The sequence below is a fragment of the Lissotriton helveticus genome, chromosome 10, assembly GCF_964261635.1.
Source record: "Lissotriton helveticus chromosome 10, aLisHel1.1, whole genome shotgun sequence".
NCBI classification, from domain to species: Eukaryota; Metazoa; Chordata; class Amphibia; order Caudata; family Salamandridae; genus Lissotriton; species Lissotriton helveticus.
The window spans coordinates 168,666,069-168,686,235 of NC_136071.1; the positions used below are offsets into that span (position 1 = coordinate 168,666,069).

Sequence of the window (20,167 nt, forward strand, 5' to 3'; positions counted from 1 at the left end):
AAACGACAAAAAACACAAAATTCAGCACAATCCCAGCCCATCCATGGCCTGAATGGTGTTTAAATTCAAGAAGACACCCCACAGAAAGACTAGGCACATGCAACACTCACTACCCCTGGGCATAATGGATGAAAAGTAGGCAAAATAAGTGCAGGCCTCAGACACTGCCTCTCTTCAAAATGGCCCCTTGCACCCCAAGCACATGTTGCCTGTACCAGCACTCAAGATGGCCACCACCACCACCCACATGGCCAGTCCAAATCAACAGTACACCCCAAAAAAAACGAAAAACACACAAAAATCACCACAATCCAATGCCATCCAGGATGTTTACATTAAAGCGAGTGAGACCCCACAGGCAGACTCAGTCCATGCACCACTCACTATCCCTGGGCAAAAGGCCCCAACTGCAGCCCCAAAAAAATCGACAAAAAACACAAAATTCAGCACAATCCCAGCCCATCCATGGCCTGAATGGTGTTTAAATTCAAAAAGACACCCCACACAAAGACTAGGCCCATGCAACACTCACCACCCCTGGGCAAAGGGCCCCACCAGCAGCCCCAAAAAAACGACAAAAACCACAAAATTCAACACAATCCCAGCCCATCCATGGCCTGAATGGTGTTTAAATTCAAGAAGACACCCCACAGAAAGACTAGGCACATGCAACACTCACTACCCCTGGGCATAATGGATGCAAAGTAGGCAAAATAAGTGCAGGCCTCAGACACTGCCTCTCTTCAAAATGGCCCCTTGCACCCCAAGCACATGTTGCCTGTACCAGCACTCAAGATGGCCACCACCACCACCCACATGGCCAGTCCAAATCAACAGTACACCCCAAAAAAAACGAAAAACACACAAAAATCACCACAATCCAATGCCATCCAGGATGTTTACATTAAAGAGAGTGAGACCCCACAGGCAGACTCAGTCCATGCACCACTCACTACCCCTGGGCAAAAGGCCCCAACAGCAGCCCCCAAAAAATCGACAAAAAAACACAAAAATCAGCACAATCCCAGCCCATCCATGGCCTCAATGGTGTTTAAATCCAAGAAGACACCCCACAGAAAGACTAGGCCCATGCACCACTCACTACCCCTGGGCAAAAGGCCCCACCAGCAGCCCCAAAAAAACGACAAAAACACAAAATTCAGCACAATCCCAGCCCATCCATGGCCTCAATGGTGTTTAAATCCAAGAAGACACCCCACAGAAAGACTAGGCCCATGCACCACTCACTACCCCTGGGCAAAAGGCCCCACCAGCAGCCCAAAAAAAACGACAAAAAACACAAAATTCAGCACAATCCCAGCCCATCCATGGCCTCAATGGTGTTTAAATTCAAGAAGACACCCCACAGAAACACTAGGCCCATGCACCACTCACTACCCCTGGGCAAATGGATGAAAGCTAGGCAAAATAAGTGCAGGCCTCAGACACTGCCTCTCTTCAAAATGGCCCCTTGCACCCCAAGCACATGTTGCCTGTACCAGCACTCAAGATGGCCACCACCACCCACATGGCCAGTCTAAATCAACAGTACACCCCAAAAAAAACGAAAAACACACAAAAATCACCACAATCCAATGCCATCCAGGATGTTTACATTAAAAAGACCCCACAGGCAGACTCACTCCATGCACCACTCACTACCCCTGGGCAAAAGGCCCCAACAGCAGCCCCAAAAAATCGACAAAAAACACAAAATTCAGTACAATCCCAGCCCATCCATGGCCTCAATGATGTTTAAATTCAACAAAACAGTTGTATCATGCACCCATAACCAACCCTGGTCCTACTGGATACTGTGGCTACCCACAATATATTTTATTTAATTTTCTGAAAAAGTTCCAAAATTGTAGTTGCAGCAACTGTAATGCCCCAAACAAACTTACTTGTGAAAGTTGATTTCTAATCCAAAAGTGATCCAAAGAAAGTCAAAAATCCAAATATCCAGCAGCACCCACAAAAAGTAATCCTTCCAGGTCAAGGTCCAAATGAAAGTGACCAGCACATGAAGAAAGCACTGGGAGGAGCCTGCTGGACAGGAACAGGAAGTTGGAGACTGTGGGGCACTTCCCCCCCCCCAAAAAATGGACTCCTTGCAAAAAAAAGTGCATGCAATGTCAACCTGAGGAGTGATTCTGATAAAAATCATCATTTTCTGAAGGTTTATGCTGTTTGCTGGTGGATTTCTTGTGCAGAATTGCAAAATCGCTATTTCGCGAGTGCGAGATTGTTCATGCCCGCCGCACCTACGTGTTCGCAATTGCGAACTCTCGCGATGCGTGCTGTGCAAGGTAAGGTGGCAAGCCGCGATTACGTATTCGCGGGCGCCAACTCCCGCGGGATCCCGCAGCAAGATCTAAAATGGCGCAGCACTCGCAAAATATCGAGAAAAACAACTCGGCAAACGCTGAATGACGGAAAGTGAACGCCGTGCGCCACGCCGCGCGCCGCAATATTGTATCACCAAGCAAAAAAATCCGCCGCGTGCGAATTGACGGATTTTCGGCAAATTCGTGAGAGTTCGCGGATTGCGAATTTACCGAAAATCCGAAAAATCCGCGAGCGGAACGGATTTTACGCCCATGCTTAGTTTTTATGGTGGCTGATGTCTCCCCAACCTACCTTTCTACCTAGTTGTAAAATGGCCGCTTGTTTTGATGTTTTGTTTGGATTCCCCTTACTCTAATGAAACTGAAAGAGGAACATAGCCTCTCCTAAGACTAAACATAGAAATTAGACTCTCTGGCGATGGACACAAACAAAGTCCTCTATACCTGTGCAACAAAACTGAAAGAGGATCAGAGCTTCTACAACTAAACATAGGTATAGGACTCACAAGTCCTGGACATAAACAAAGGACTACATTCCTAGGCTTCTAGTCATACGAATGATTCGGCCATTTTGGACTGTTCTCATTTCCTTCGCCCACCCTCCCTCTCATCTCATTTTCATACCTCACTTCTCCACTATCATCATCACTCACCCCTATATTGTCAAATCTTATGATATAGACTTTATATGCTTATATGCTTACACTTTTTAAAATCGAATTAACCGATTTGATTTGATCTGATCACTATCACCTCATCTAGTCCAGGACACACACAACCTATACCACGACGACCCTAGGCACCCATACTACTACCTTTGCTCTACACATAACATGGAACCCCTAGGCACACATACTTTCAATATCATTTACTCCTCACACCTTTCACAAAAAGCCTCTAAACGCTTCAAACATAACTTCCTAAAACTAAACCCTGAAACCCTCTTCGCTGACCGCTACTTTTCCCAGCACAAGGGACACATCACAACCGACATCATTTTCCACACCAATGCCCAATGGCGCAAAGCATTCCTCACACTACTTTCGATCTCCTCCACCAGAAAAATGACCACATGGGCTAGCTATCTCTATTGCACCCTCACAGTTCTTCCAAGCTACAGCAGCAATTTCCATCTATAATAATGGCTCTATCCTCATGCAATCCACGAATCACAGTCTAAATTTACTTGAGAAGATCGTCCCCATCATTAAAGATCATGTATGCAATCCCCCTACCTCAACCCTACACTCCCCCCTACCCAGTCCACCCCTTCTGCCAACACATATGCCGCCTCCCACACATCCCCATCATCCACCCCCTGCTCCCCTCTTTCCCTCCCCCCTCATACATCGCACCCACATGCCCCCACCTCCCAGACTACCATCTCCCCTAACACACCCCACCCCATCATGACATACCAGCCCACAGTTCATCCCTCACCTCCCACCCAACTCCTTACTCCCCATCCACCAATACATTCATACACACCCCGACCCCAACACACAGATCGAACACAAGCACAGACATCCCCATCATCCACCCGTCACCCACCTCATCCCTACCCTACTCAGGCATCGCACCCACTCACCCCTACCTCCCAGATTTCCCTCTCCCCTGACACACCCCAATCCATCGTTATTTACCAACCCTCAGATCAACCCTCACTCCCCACCCAACCCCTTACGTCTCATCCACCAACACACTCAATCACACCACGGCCACACCACACAGACCGAATACTGGCACACACTTCGGCTCTCCCCCACACCGATCCCGAACGCACCCCCCCTCATGTCCTCTTTCCGCTCCCAGCTCCACCCACTACTGCTATTTACCAACAATAACCACCCATATCACCTATTGTACCCACACTTATTGCCCCGCCACCCATCCATGCAACATCACCCACTACTCTTCTTAGGCCTACCACACACACAATGGAACTTATCAGTCTTAATAGGATTATGTCTGAACTCCTACAAATCAAAGAAGAACTCCACACTATCAAAAAGATGATTGCCAAACAACCAACACACGTCAGATCGATGCACAAGGCTAGATCAAGTTACCTCCCTATTCACATCTCACACATTCCCAAGCACAATCGCCTCTCATGGAATTCCATCCCATCCCCCAACCTCCCTTCCCGCCCTATCCAGTGCACTAACCCATTCTCAGAGAAAGATATTTGCTCCCTCTTCTCTCCTATAAGCCCCTTCACATCTCCCCTATCGCCACAACACACACAATTAGGGCTATCACCTCTAATCCACACAGACCCGCCACTCACAACAATAGAGGAATCAGTGATAATAACCTTAGAAGTATCACTCTGACACCCGATCCCACCCCTTCTCTCAGGACACCCCTTCTCAAATGCACCCTTCTGAACTGTAGATCGGCCGCTAGACACGCAGTAGATGTCGCCGACCTCATCATCTCTCACGAGCTGGACCTAATTGTGCTAACAGAGACTTGGCTTACTGAATCCTCCTCACCCCTTCTGGACATTTTGGTACCACCTACCTATGACATCATGAGACTTGACAGAAGTGAAAAAGTTGGGAGAGAAATAGCATGCATACATAGGAGCAACTTATCAGTAAACAGAGCCATATCCCCCACATTCTCCTCTTGTGAATACATGTGCATAGACATCACCAGTAATGGCACACCAGTTTGCTCTCTTCACATCATATATCATCCTCCGGGTGATAACCTTATCTTCACTGAACACGTTATGGAAATGATCACAACAACCATCGGACGTCAAAACACCCAAATATTCCTAGGCGACTTCATTCTCCATTGGAATGACAATGACGATTCAACGGTCAACAGTCTCAAAAACTTAATCGACACGCTTGACCTCGCCCAAATCTGCAACAGCCCCACACACAAAAAAGGAGCAATCCTGGACTTAATAATTTCCCAAAACAATTCCATCCAGCTTGACTCAATCCTCCCCTGTGATTGGTCAGACCATCACATCATCACTTTCTCCATCAGGGAAACAGTGAAACTTAATGCAGCCCAATCTGCTAAATCAAAAATTTGGAAAAGAGACTTGAAAAAACTCAAGCCCAACACCTTGCCTATTCACACACATAAACTACTCATGCCTCCGGAGGACCTCTCCTCCGTAAATGACCTCACCAATCACTATCTTAACACAATGACTACGGTTATCAATGAAGCCGCTCCTCTACAACTAAAGAGAGTCCCTTCTAAAAACTCTAAACCTTGGTTCAATGACCTGCTGAACGATGACAGACGCTCTCTTAGAACCTCAGAACGTCTCTGGAGATCAGTCCCTTCTGCAAAACACCTGAAAATTCTAAGAAGAAAGAGAAAGGACTATTACAGAAAGATCAAACGCACTAAAGCCGAATTTTTCTCTCAACAACTAGATCAAGCAAGAAATAGACCCAAAAAATTGTTTGCATTAATCAAATCACAATCTAGAGACAAACCTAAACAATACAAGATACCTCAGGCACCCAACCCACTTGTGAAGAATTCTCTGCTTTCTTTAACACCAAAACAGAAAACATCAAGAGGGATCTCCTCAATGACCTCACAGTCCTACAGTCTTACCCTCCTATATCAATACCTCCCACTTCTCCAACTCTGCCACAACAAATAACCCCAAAACTTCAACTAAAAAATGATGCAGCCTGGTCTTCCTTCGACTGTTCGACTGAAGAAGCTGTAGGCAAGATTTTTTTTTTTTGCAGAGTTTTATATAGCGCGAACTAGACCCGAACCGAATCAGGTATCAGAGCGCTTTACATAGCACCAGTTACGTTACATGAGGACACACTTTCATTTTAGGCACGGGGAGATTAAGTGATTTGCCCAGAATCACAGGAGGATTTTGGCGTCGTTACCAAGGCTCGAACCCAGATCCCCAGGTCCGAGGTCGAGCGCCTTAGCCGTTAGGCCAAGATTCTGAGCACCCTCAAGCCAGCCAATCATACCATCGATCCTCTCCCTGCTAACGCAGTTAAAGATCTAACCCCTCTGATCCTGCTGCTCTGGACCCGGATCATCAACAGCTCTCTACATCAAGGGTGCATCCCTGACGTCCTCAAAATAGGGCAAGTCACACCCATCCTAAAAAAAACACAGCTGACCCGATGGATCTTAAGAACTATCGACCTATTTCGAACAGCCCTACCCTAGCCAAACTCTTGGAAAAATGCATCCTCCAACAATTGACAAAACATATTGACCTCTTCAACCTCCTTGACAATCACCAATCTGGCTTTACAGCAGGGCATAGCACCGAAACAGCCATGACTCACATTATCAATGAGGCGCTACAAATACTCGACCAGAATGGATTATGCCTACTCATCCTGCTAGATCTCTCCTCTGCCTTCGATACGGTCAAACATGAGAGCCTGATTGAACTACTGAACCTCAGAATGGGTCTATCAGGGTCAGTGCTCAATTGGTTTACCTCCTTTCTCCATAACCGGACCCAAAAATTCAAGTTCAATAACTCCTTCTCCAAACCAGTACCAGTAACTCTTGGAGTCCCTCAAGGGTCCACTCTATCTCCCACACTTTTCAATCTATTCATGGAACCTCTTACTGTCTTGTTTCAAGCATCCAACGTCCAATTTCACATGTACGCAGATGATACACACCTCTATCTGCAGATTAATACTCCTGAAGATGTCAAACTACTCAATCAAACACTGTTGAACACCCAAACTTGGCTAACCGAGAACCATCTCAAGCTTAACGCACTCAAAACTGAATTCCTACTTATAGCTCCACCGTCCAAAACTCCCCTCCTCCAGGATTGGTTCAAACACCTCATGGCATTCAACGTGCAACCAACAATCATTGACTCAGCTAAATCTCTGGGTATCACCCTTGATGGCAACCTCAAAATGCACAAACACATTGCCAACGCAACAAAAGGAGGAAATTTCCAGATCAATACGCTAAGGAAACTTAAACCCTTCCTACCAAAAAACGACTTCAAGACGGCAGTTCAAGCTCTAGTTATTCCCAGGATCGAATACGGAAGCGTCTCGCTCTGCGGTCTCCCCAAAGCCACAACAGCACCTCTAAGAGCCACCATCAACGCTGCAGCCAGGCTCATCACGGGCTCAAAAAAAAGGTCCCACATCTCCCCCGACCTAAAAGCATTGAACTGGCTACCATGGGAAGCCAGAATTCACCTAAAAATAGCATGCCTGACCCACAAAGCCATTCACCATAAAGCACCCAGCTTTCTCTCTCGGAAACTGGCTATCTTGGGAGGCAAGAGATCCACAAAAAGTGCAGAAAGCCTATTACTGAAACCACACAGATTTAATAAGGCGAAAACTTACAAACACTCCTTCTCAGGGATGGCCCCTAGGATCTGGAACGCTCTACCCCCTGAAACCAGACTTACCACATCTACTGCACTGTTCAGAAAGGAAGTTAAGGCCATTCTCATGGAAAAATTCACATGAGCCTCACTGAAATTCACGATCTTTATAGACGCAAACAGACAATCTACATGGCACTTTGGCTCTCTCGGCCCGCACCTTCCTCGGTATCCCATTTAGCTCAACTTAGGATTCAGTTTTTGATCTACCCCTCTTATCTGTTTTATTTATGCACACTACATATTTCTGTACTATGTACGTCTTTACTATGTTTATATTGCTTACTGCTTGATATATACTGTTATTATGTACTGTTTGTGTATAAATTTCATTGCTTGTAAAGTGCTCTGATATCCGCAAGGGTCTGGTTCGCGCTCTATAAAACTTTCTAAATAAATAAATAAGTGGTTTATACGATTGTATTTGCTGTATTTTGTATCCTGATGTATTTTACTTTGGTTTTACCATTAATATTTAGCATATAACACTTCTGATTACTATAATGTAATTTTGTTGGGTGGTACTAGGGAGTGGAAGCTATCAAGGGAAAACCCTACATTTTGATTGTACATATTTTATTGTAAAATGAGTTCTTCATTTATAAGTACTATTTTATTAATGCTGTTACACACTTTCAAATGATTTTTTAAAACGTTGGTGTATAATATATGCATTTTATTGGATGTAAGTTGTTACAACGCATGCTTTTACCACGCATGCTTTTACAACGCAGGTTTTTCAACGCAAGTCGTTACAACGACTTGCTTTGGGGAGTGCTGGATAGTGAATAGTTTAATTTACTATTCCAACTCCAGTCCCCGTGGATAGTAGGGAAGGTGTTGGATAGTAAATTAAACTATTACCTATCCTAGAGCGCCCCCCAGCACAATTTGTTGTAATGACTTGCGTTGAAAAACCTGCGTTGTAAAGGCACTGCGTGGTAAAAGTTGCGTCGTAAAGGATGTTTCCCCATTTTATTGATTTATTTATCGCTGAGGCTGCACATTGCAACGGTATCATTCTTAAATAATGTTGCTGTATATCTTTTACTGATTTTACCAGGCCTGTAAATAATATATGCACTTAATTGTATCATTTAGATGCCACAATCGTCATATTGTAAGAAAACTTATATGACAAGATGTGGAAATTAAGTATTAAAGCAGAAAATAATTAGAACAGAGTCCATAATAAGCAAACTATTTCCAATATTCATTGGCTGACCAAATGAATGGTTGACAAGGCCTTCTCTTAATGAATATATAAACTTGAATCAAGATATTTTAGCAGGCCATATCGAATAGACACTAATTGAGCCATGTCCATGCTAACATTCAAACGAAGCTGCAGAAAAAGCCCCAAAGAAAATCAGGGCAAATGGATTTCAACAAACCTTTGAATCAAAGACTGAAAGGAGGGACTACAGCTACACCATCCACCAACCACCAACAAGTATGTCATTAGAATGAGCATCTTGATATCCTAACCTACAAATTCTGTTAACCAGTACCAGCCTAGCTGGTCAAAATTACCCATCTGAATTTGCTTTTGTTCCATAATATATCTCTTGAGGCAGTGAGTATATCTTAAACAGGAGCAATAGTCTATGATAATTTTCAACACATTCCGAGGTTAATACACATACAAACAAAGGGCATTATTAAAATACATTTTGTAACACTCCAGACGACCACTGGTGAGGAAGCCACAATAGTCATTTTGAGATTTAACAATATGGTACCGCAAGTTCTTTGACATCAATTACTCTTTGTGCAATGGGGGATTACCATCCAAATAAGGGAGCCAAAGAAATATCCTATAATATAACTGTGTCACATAGTAGGAAAAAACAAGCAATCTGGAGCTGGCAGTCCACTAACATTGGTTCTAATTCTACTCAGCCTTCCTAGCCCGATCCAATCTAAAATCATCGAGAAACAGCTGTGCAGGCCACAGCTTATGTATTTCATGAAACATGGCTGGTCTCAGACAACTGCTTGCTCAGGATATTGCATCAACCTTCTTAACAACTTGGGTCATCATTTTCTTGCAGGAAATCTTGAGCACTACATCAGTTCCAATTGGTGGCTTGCAAGAAATATGCTGTCTGTCAAGTCTAACAACTTTGGTAGACCATCTGGAGTTCTATATATATGTGACAACAGCCATTAATGTAACCATTTCATGGATAGATTCACAGTATACCCATTTTAAAGCAATATCTCTAGATCACTGCTGTTTAGGTGGTAGAAATATGTAGATCCTTATAAATAATATGTATTGAAATCTGCTATAGGCTGTCTGAAAAGAAAAAAATGAAGCATTCGGTGAATCAATTGAGGAAGTCATTTGTAACCTGCAAAACTTGAGATCATTGTGACATTCTTGAAGAAGTGTACTCTTGATCCCATCTGGATATAATGTAGGAGTGAATCATACTCATGCATAGTCAGCACTCAAACATACTCTGTCATAACTAATGCACTAAAATGGGGTGGAGCAGTTTATACTAAAGAGCCTTTTGTTTGAAATATATGTAACTAGGCTGCGATTGATAATATTTTATGTAACAATTTATGTATTAACGTGATAGATTAATAATAACCTAAAATGTCATATTGTTAGATGTTTAATTAGGATGTATTCAACTAATGATTAACGTTTATATGTATGATTTGAATTAATTATGTGCAAATAAGTTGATTCTGAGACATTTATATTTCATAGCATTTGTTCGTGTGTTAAGCAATTGCATATATTATCTGTGTAGAAAGATGCACACCTCTATTGTAACTGTGCACATGTTAACTTAGCAAAACTAGGCCTCAAGAAGAAATTTGTTTAGTTGCTCCTCAAACCACGATTTGAAATTCATATTTAACCTTTAAGCATGGAATGTACGCTGCTGAGTTGTTTCTAATGCAGTTGTGGAGAAGCCTCATTATTGAGAATAAAGGAGTTTTTGTTAATAGATAGCAAAGCGTAAGAAAGAAGAGTTGGCCAAAGAAAGTGCGGCAATATATGGGGAGTGGAGTTGTCATTGAAAAAGGAATGGCCAAGGATGAAAAGAGATAATGTGCTATCTGACTAGGAAAAGGTACTGAAGTATCCAGTTCTAGCAGAGCTATTGAATTTTTCCAAGGAGGAACCACGTTAATAAACAGCAGTTGATATTAGGTGCTGTGTTTTTGTGAGGCAGAGAGTCCATCTTGGGTTTTCTTAGGGAGCAGACACACGCTATTGCTCGAGTGGCTTCAAGCTTCTTGACCCATCGTCAGAGTGTTTCTACTGAAGACTCTGATGGCTGACACCTTTCTTTTTTTTAATTTGATAATGTGTTTACTCAAATGCTTTTTGTTTATAGTTGCCCTCATTAACATCTTCACTGCGGCGGCTATTCCGCCGCAGTGCTAACGGTTTTCGGCGGCCGCATGCTCGTGACGGAGCCGCTCCGTCACGAGCGTCGGTTGAGCTGTGCTCGTGACGGAGCGGTTCCGTCACGGCCCGCCCCGCTCAATAGAACCTTCAGCGCAGGCGCGGAATTCGCGCCGCGCATGAGCGTTCTATCGAGCTGGGCGGGCCGTGACGGAACCGCTCCGTCATCAGCACAGCTCAACCGACGCTGATGACGGAGCGGTTCCGTCATCAGCGCCGAAGGGGTTAAAGTACTGTAGGAAAAGTTACGTTACTCATGCTGATTAAGAAGAATCATCCGATGGAATTTAACTTTCATTTGTTCTTTCTGAATGCCTGCGTCATTTTCTTAGAGTTAGTTATTTGCTTTGTACTATATAGGGTACCATTTTATTGAGAATGATCTACATTGACCTGTTTCTGAACTTATAATTAGACCTATCTAATTCAGATCAAAAAGTCGAGTGGACTAATGTGTAGCCACATTTGTTGCACTTTACTGAAATGAATTCCTTCACCACTCACTCTACTAGAAAGATCTATTCTTCCTTGGAAGAATTTGTGTAGATGGACCTAGTCTCCAACACAGGCAACTTTAACCTTAGTGATCTGGATAAGCTGATAGGTGTTTCTTTGCTCAGGCCCTCAAATTACTCGTATTATCTTGAACAAACGGTTGCTAATCTCTTATCATATATTCTTGCAGAGTGTTTTCAAATCTTATAAATCTAATTCTGACACACTTTTTTGTTTTGGTGTAGTATCAACTCTGGATTATATTTTAGTTTTTCAGCTACTTCACTCCTCCTGCACCCTGTTTTCTATTTTACAGAGTAAAGAAAGTGATCAACTACTCCAGCCTTATTATCACTCTTGCATCCAAGAAGAAATATGAGGGCTGCTACATCTCTTCTAGCTGGTTTCTTTGGAATGTAGTAACCACAGCCTGGTCATAGATTGCCACCAAAAATCCTGCACTGATTGCTACATTATTAGAGTTTGAGCTAGAAGTGTGGTATTTTCTTTCTCCACCAAGGCAGATGATGAAATTTCTACCACCAAATGTGGGGACTGATAATGTACCCCCAAAGTGGGTGCACATGTTCAGTGCTCACACATCTACTCAAACTGCTGAGTGCTTCCCAGCATGTATAGACACTATTCTCACCTGTGTGCAAACTTACGCCACCTCATGCTCTACAGTGTTTCCCCAAAGAAACTATGCCACATAATGTCACTCTAGAGTAGGAAGGTGAAAAACCACTCTCTTTTGGCTGAGCCAGGACAGTCCCTGTCAGAGGGATTTCCACATATGATGGGCACATTCTCTAGAGGCTGCTGAATGACACGTGATGTTGGAATTTAGGAGTACTTTTTCCGTTTGTAAATTCTTTAAAGTGAAACATAAACTCACACCTGCAGGCCTGAAAATAGAATGGTCCGATCAGAAATGTACCACCTATCCTTTTATTTTTAATGAGGAGAGTACCACCACTTCTATTTTTTTAAATAGGAATTACAGGAAGGAATCCGTGGTGCCTCATTGAATGTAGTTGTGTTGTGTTGGATCATTAGAGTAATGGAAATGTTCAAAAGGCAGTATTAAATTCCTACTCTAACAGGCAGTGATACGTACTCACTTGTTTGCACAGGTGTAGAATGTGTGGCTTATTTCCTGCAATGCAGCCTCAGTTGAAACAGGGTGCCAAAGACGGGCCAGATGCTGGAAGAATGAGGGTTAGATATCCTATTTCCCAATCAAGCAAAACTTCCAAGCAGGAAGGCATTATGCAGGGCTCGAGGGGACCGCGATTCAGCCTACGATCTATGCATTTCTGTATTGTATGGGAGTCACAGGGACACCCCCTCACAACACTCTGCAGGGGGACATATTGTTTTATGTTATGCCTCTCAGTCCCACTACCCTTCAAGGGACCTTTCCAGGTGTCATGTAATACGTTAGTGATAACTCAGAAATCTCAGGGTAATCTCTGTTTGGAAAATTTTAAAAAGGTGGCACCATTACCTTTAAGTACCATTACCCTTGTTTCCGTCCAAGGCGATGGATCTTGGACACTGTATTTTGACTGGAAAGGCCCCTTCATAAACATGGGCAAATAATCAAATGCAAATAAAAAATTGCAGTCAATAATGAGAGTTGTGAGTAATTTAAAGGGATTTATTTTCCAATGAAAATGTAAGATTCTCTGCCTCTTCATTCATTAGTCAGGTATAAATCCGGTTACAGAATTGATCATTGAAAAATAAAATTAGTACGGAGCATATCTTAAATTTGCATACAGTGCGTTCCAGAAAGGAAAGAATCCCTATTCCAAGAAAATGAGGCACCAATGATGTCAGTCAGAACTCATGAAGAGTTCAAGAATATAAGCAAGAGTGAGATTAGCATAAAGCTAAATCAATATTTGATAATGGCAGAATCTCTAATAAACAGAAAAAAAGCATAGAGCAAATAAGCCTTGACAAAGTCAGTTAGTCAAATCATAAAGCTTAGGGATTTTAACAAAAGTCAGAATAGAACAAAACCTCCATCCAATCTGCATTCGTCTGCATCCGGACTGCTCTCAATCAAAGTCTGCCCTCTCCTTCCCTACATCTGCATATCATATCTGCTCTGCTCCCTTCAGTTCTGCATGAAGTCTGAAACTCCTCTGCAGTCACCCATATCTAAATCTGTCTGAGTCTGCCTCTTGCAAAGGTCTTTGCAAGGGTTCTGCAGGGGTTCTGAAACTTTTAAACTAGGGATGCGTTTATATCAGAAATAATGGTACAGAGCATATGGCAGGATTTTCGGTCTGCATCCAACTGGAATACAACTTTCTCCAAAAGGACACCTCCACCATTCTGCTGTCTGCACACGTCATTTATTGGCCAGGCAAAAAGTCTTCCTAAGACACATTCTGACTTCATCTAACCTTCTTTTAAGGAAACCTTTCTTTTTAGCGAAACACATAACCTTAGCTGCAAAAGAACTATGGGCCATATGGAAGAAGCCAAATTGCGATTGCAAACGCTGAAATTCGCAGAATTTCTGTGTTTGCGATTGCAATTTGGGCAGTGTGCTATGTAGCAGACAAAAACCCACTCGCAAAATAAGGAATCACAAAATTTGCGATTCCCTATTTTGTGAATGCCTTTAAGGAATCACAAATTGCGATTCCTTAAATGCAATGTAGGAAGTACCCAAGTTGTGCGATTTTGGCTTAAGGAGTCGCAAATTACCACCAACTTCGGGTTGGTGGTAATTTGCGATTTCTTTGAAAAATGCACTTTTTTGCATTTTTCAAAGTGCCATGTGGCGCACATGCATGCCCTTTGCGCATGTATGTGCGCCACATGTGCACCCATGCTTATTTCATGGGTGCAAAAGACACCCTTGCAACCTTGAAATTGCATTCTCTATTTGCGATTCTCTAAATGGGAATCGCAAATTGAGAATGTCTTCCCATTCATTCCTATGGGCCTTCTAGCCCATAGGAATGAATGGGAAGGTATTCCTTATTTGCCAATCTCAATTTGCGATTCACAAATAAAGAATATGTAGGATTCACAAAATATTTTGCAAATCCTACCTATATTGCGTTTTGCGATTCTCTAATTGCGATTCCCTAAACATCACAATTTGAAAATTGCAAAAACTGTTTTACCTACATATGGCCCGATGTTATTTCAGCAAGAGACATTAAACATAGCATGGCAATGCACTTTTAAAATGTGTGCGTTTTCAAATATCAAATTCCACTTTGCAGCCCCAAATGTCTACGTGTCACTTTTTAAATGCAGTTTCATTTCTGATGCCCAAGGCAGGTTTGCCATTAGTAATGCTCAAATGTGAAGGAAATGCTTACACTCTTTCATTAGTGACAGTGTGATGCACTGCATACCACTCTAGCTAGCAACTGCAAAAAGTACATTCCTAACTACTATCAAATTTTGACACATTCAAAGCACCTCAAAGATGTTGGGTTCACAAGTGACCCACAGCCTTTCACCCACTCTTTCACAGCAAAGATGTGAAACAAGAAGTCTAAAACAAAGATCATGACTGCATAAACAAGAATAAGCAGTCCCATCCTTTGAGCCTGTGCTTGGTAGCAATTAAATAACCAGGTCACTTCTGTTAGATTTGCAACTTTTTTTGAAACGTACCCGCCTATTTGTGAAGTGGGTGTAGAACTCTTTCACGAGGACGCTTTTCACTATAATGGGGTCCATGACAGCGAGTACCGGGGTCCGCCCATCAAATATCCTGTAGAACAAAAATAACCATATCTGTAAACTCACTGAAGCCAGCAGCATAGCAGAACAGACCTTTGTCATACAGTGATACAGTCATGGGGACGTGGGTTACTACCAGTCCACAGATTCTCAGAACTAACTCAATTGTCCATGTTCTCTCTGCCCCCCAGTGTCCCAGTGGAAACTACTGAAGAGGACCAATTGGGAACTTTTATGCCAGAGACAAACTTAAAGCGGTATTTTTACTTATAGCAGACAGTCCAGCTAGGAGTAGTCCGTGCTTATGCAGGCACAAATGTTAAACGTAAAAGTTCTGTAATCAGAGCAAACAATGCAGAGAGTGACTTTTACGTAGGGGCTAAAGAAGACTGAGAAGGTCCTCCTTAAAGGAACAAGAATGAGGTAGAAAGATGGAGAGGGAAAATAAATGAATTTATCACTAATGCAATTGCCAGTTTAAATATGTTCAAGTATATGTAATTATAGATATCTTACCATACCATATTTCAGAGTTTAGCCTACTCTTTTGTGATCACAATTTTGGAATGTTAGGGACCTGTGGTACAAGGATCGGTTTGCATAGGATCACATGATTAATCAGGTGGGGAAGCTGGGATTCCCCCCCCCCAAAATTTTCTCTATGTACAGTCAGATTTGGGGGGAGATTCATAAACTGAAAATATAACCAGTCCTCAGTCCATACTAACGGCCTGGGTAGAGGTCTACTTTTATCTTTATTCACAATGCCCTGAAGTGATTTTAAGGTGAACTACAATATTCATAAAATTGGGTTTGATCTTTTCTTGCAAGTGTCTCCATCAAACGTCCCCAGCCGGGGAGCTCATAAATTTCAAATTTGAACTCACCTGATCCTTATTTTGCTTTCAGTAGGTTACTAAGAGTAGGTCAGCAAGCCTATTTACTCTTTAATGCACTATTTAATTTCATTCTGGCAGCATTCTGTGTACAATCTGTGATTACTTTTCCTCCTCAGATGCTGTTCAGTATCTGAGACCATCTCTCATGGTACTCTGCTATCCCCATTACCTTCAGAGGCATAGTACTTATTAGGTTTACTTCCTCTGTTGTGGAGAACGTTTCTAGTAGTGGCAGTATTCAACAGATGCAAAGGAAGCACTCAATGCAAATCTATTAGGTTTCATTTTATCCTTCCACAGTTGTCAGAGAGCTACAATAATACGGTTAACATTTTGTTGCCTTGTTACACACTGGGTAGCTACACTGAACAGATAAGTAGGCCTTTGTTGATTTCTACCAATTTATAACTATCATATCCCAATAAAGATGTCACTATTTCACATTCACTGAAATGTACCTGATAGAATGAGAATTTGACTCTTTCCAAGTGTCGGTCTGATGTAGCGTCACTGATCACAGGATTCTAGCAATCTTTTTTTGTGGATGTTTTGTATTTTAACAATGCTGTACGACCCAATTTTTTACTTCATGGGACAAATTCCGCAATTATTAGAGTGTGTTGAAATCCTTTCATACAAAAACAGGAAACTGATTGGTCCTTATGTTTTGAGGTCCTGCCTTAACATCAGTCAATCCAGTTCAGAGGCTTCAGGTGGCACCAAGTTGCACTCCCAAGGCCTATTATGCTCATTGTAATAATTAATTATGGCCCAAGCCCTATTCCATCAGAGTGGATAACATTATAGTTTTGAGTTTATTATAATAACATCAGAGTTTAATGTTGCTTTTATCTACGCTCCCAGCCACCAGAGGGGTGGCCTGTGAGACTTTTGGATGCACACCTGCTTAGTTAGCAGGTGTCTGCTTTAATACTAGGTCAGTGACCATGGTTCTTTGAATCCAATGATCGAATAGTAGTTGAAAAGTTTTTGGCAAACCAGATCTTAAATTCCACTTGATACATTGCTGCTGTTTCAAGACACGACTGTTAGGATGTTCCATGCATTTGCGAATTGACCTATGCAGCCAGTGTGTTGCAATTAATAAGTCAGTCTGCTTCTCCTTCCTCTTATGGGATTGTAATATTCGAACAGCTCACCAAGGGCAAATGGTCACTCTGCCTCACACATCAACCATTTCAATGGGAACATATAATATCCTTTGCATGTTGTTTCTATCCTCATGAGATCGGATGCACTTAATTTGGGCATTTTTTGCATCGATGTGTGGTAGGGATTGACATTCAGTCTTTCACTAGAGGTCTTTGAGCAATCTGAATTTCTAATTATGAGTTGAACTGCTAGACTCGCTCCGCCCGCACTTATCATATGGGATCCTCTAAGGGAGTGTCAATATCGTAAGTCTCTAATATAATGGAAACATTAATAATCACATTTGAATACTTACTTACAGAGTACAAGTTGTATTTTTAGTCTTAGGACCACAACTAATTGTACCAGGAGCTAGTCTCTTTTAAAATCCTCTGGTTAATGGTTTATCTTCAATACTTGCTACCCTAAATCTCTTATTTGCTGAATAAGAACCTTCAAAAGGTGAACCATAATTTTCAGTATGCTACGTAGGATTAAACGAAAAAGGGTCAATAACTGGTGTTGACTTATTCTGCAATTTGATTGGTTTGAATTAAGTGGGGTGAAATCCACCCTTTAAAGATCAGCACATTCCAACTTAAGTTGCCCTCGAATATTGGACCTGGGTGCATAAGATACATGTCCCGAATTATAAATCCATCAAATGCGTTGTCAGAAGCTGAATGTTCTTAGTTGATGAAAATGTTGACCATCTTCCTCACAGATGGTCTTTAAGCATTTAAGCAAGTAGAGACATTTGCTTTGGGCTAGTAAAGGCCATCCATGATCATAATCAAAGTTTTGTCAACATCCTAGGCAAAGAAAAGATTGTACTTAAATTAACGATGTAGTTGAATTCAACAGTGATGTGATGAAATACTAAACACAAGAATAAAGGAAGGCTTTTGACATTCATACTGATCACAGGAGTGAAAAGCAGTAATTCACCATAGAGTGATGGGTAAGTAAGAAAAGAACATCGTGTGGGGGCGTGGCTGAAATACCAGCAAGAAGGATGGCCACCAGAGTTTAGAGCTCCTGGAGCCACTAATTGAATTCCTAATGTCGTCCCCTCCTCTTTGAATGTGGAAAAGGGCTGCAGTGGTGCCGAAATCATTGGGGAGTGGACTGATAGACCTTTTAGCTGTCTATGGGCCAGATGTATGACCCTTTTTTGCACTCACAAATGGTTGATCGCCCCGTTTGCGACCGCAAAAAAAGGGTCCTGGCATGTACAAGTGTTATTTTGCGAGTCACCTACTCGCAAAATAGCGTTTGCAACTCTCACTATTAGGAAGGGGCGTCCCTTCCTAATGGCACATCTCTATGCCATGCACTATTGTTTTGCAACTGCACTTGCGGCCGCAAAACAATCGCAGTATACTACTTACCACTGTCTGGCCTTAAAAAATTAAACTGAAAAGTTTCATTTTTCTTTTTTAAATCAAGGCCATTTTCCTTTAAGGAAAACGGGCAGCATTTAAAAAAAACTGATTTAAAAAGCGGTCACAGAAATGGTGGTCTGCAGAACCCAGCAGCCACCATCCCTAGGAGTGCTAGCCATTCCCATTCCCATGGAATTTGTGACTCAACTGGGAATCACAAAAAGTGTATGAGGCACTGTTGTACATTCACTTTAGGGAGTCGCAAATTACGAGTCACAATTCAACGCAATTTGTGACTCGATAAAGTGAATGGTGGTACATCTGGTCCTATAAGTCTAATTTTATTGGTGCACTACCACTCTTCACAATGGACTGCCATGGCTGCCATTTTAGGCCTTGTCGCACTCCCTACAGTGTTGGCTCAGAGGCTGTACAATCTTATGCTTTAAGGAGGCATTCCTATTGAGAACTTTCTGACAGCAATACTCTTCACTCTCAGTCACCAGGAAATCCTCACAACGCTACCATAATATGTACATATGAGCGATATGAAAACAGTCCTCTCTCCCAACTAATTGGTTTTCTATTGCAGTCAATCAGCCTGAAGTATTTTTCTTTTTAATGTGCTAATCGATACTTGTAGTGTTACCTAACAGTGAACTATATTCTTTAGTCCATATATCTACAAGGAGTATACCGCTGAAATTAGTATATTTTCAAAAAGTGCTCTTGTTATAGTTTTTGCTGAGTGGGCTACCTAATTTCAGGTATTGGCATATGCTGCATTTCTATAACACTCCTCTGGGGTGCAAAGCTCACTATACAGACTTTTTCACTGTATGACAAACAAGTTGACTTGTTCACTCCATTGAAATTTCAACCAATATATTGCAGTTTACCTAGACATGCAGCATTTCCCCATTAAATCATAAATCCTTTACCTCACCTGCGACTTTGCTTCCTTCTTGCAAAGAACCAACTGACAATATAAACAAATGTCAATAAAATGAACCAGTATCTCCAACAAAATCGCCTCTTTCGCTAACCTTGGAAGATTTAATAAATAAAATGTAGAACCTAAAAACTTTTGTTGTAGCAAACAAATGCCACTTTTTAAAGAATTGAGGAATAATGGTCCAATCTCGACTCTACTGCCTCTAAGATGGAACTACGAATAAGCAATGTTCAAGATGTAGTGAACAAAACTGAGTCAATGTCTAAAGACATTTTTTCTTCTTCTGCAACAAACAGAAGATCTGGAAAACTGCAACTGATGTAACAACCTGAGAATTTGCAGTATTCCAGAAGGTGCAGAAGGCACGGATATGGTCGCCTTC

General features: G+C 42.0%; 1 protein-coding gene across 1 annotated transcript in view; it reads right to left on the reverse strand.

Moving 5' to 3' along the window:
• LOC144786062 (cytochrome P450 3A21-like) overlaps positions 1 to 20,167 on the reverse strand; it is a 344,860-nt gene that overhangs the window by 199,328 nt on the left and 125,365 nt on the right. The window contains exon 4 of the mRNA XM_078665007.1: positions 15,326 to 15,425. Within this exon, the coding sequence (XP_078521133.1) occupies positions 15,326 to 15,425 (100 nt within the window). The remainder of the gene's footprint in view (positions 1 to 15,325; positions 15,426 to 20,167) is intronic.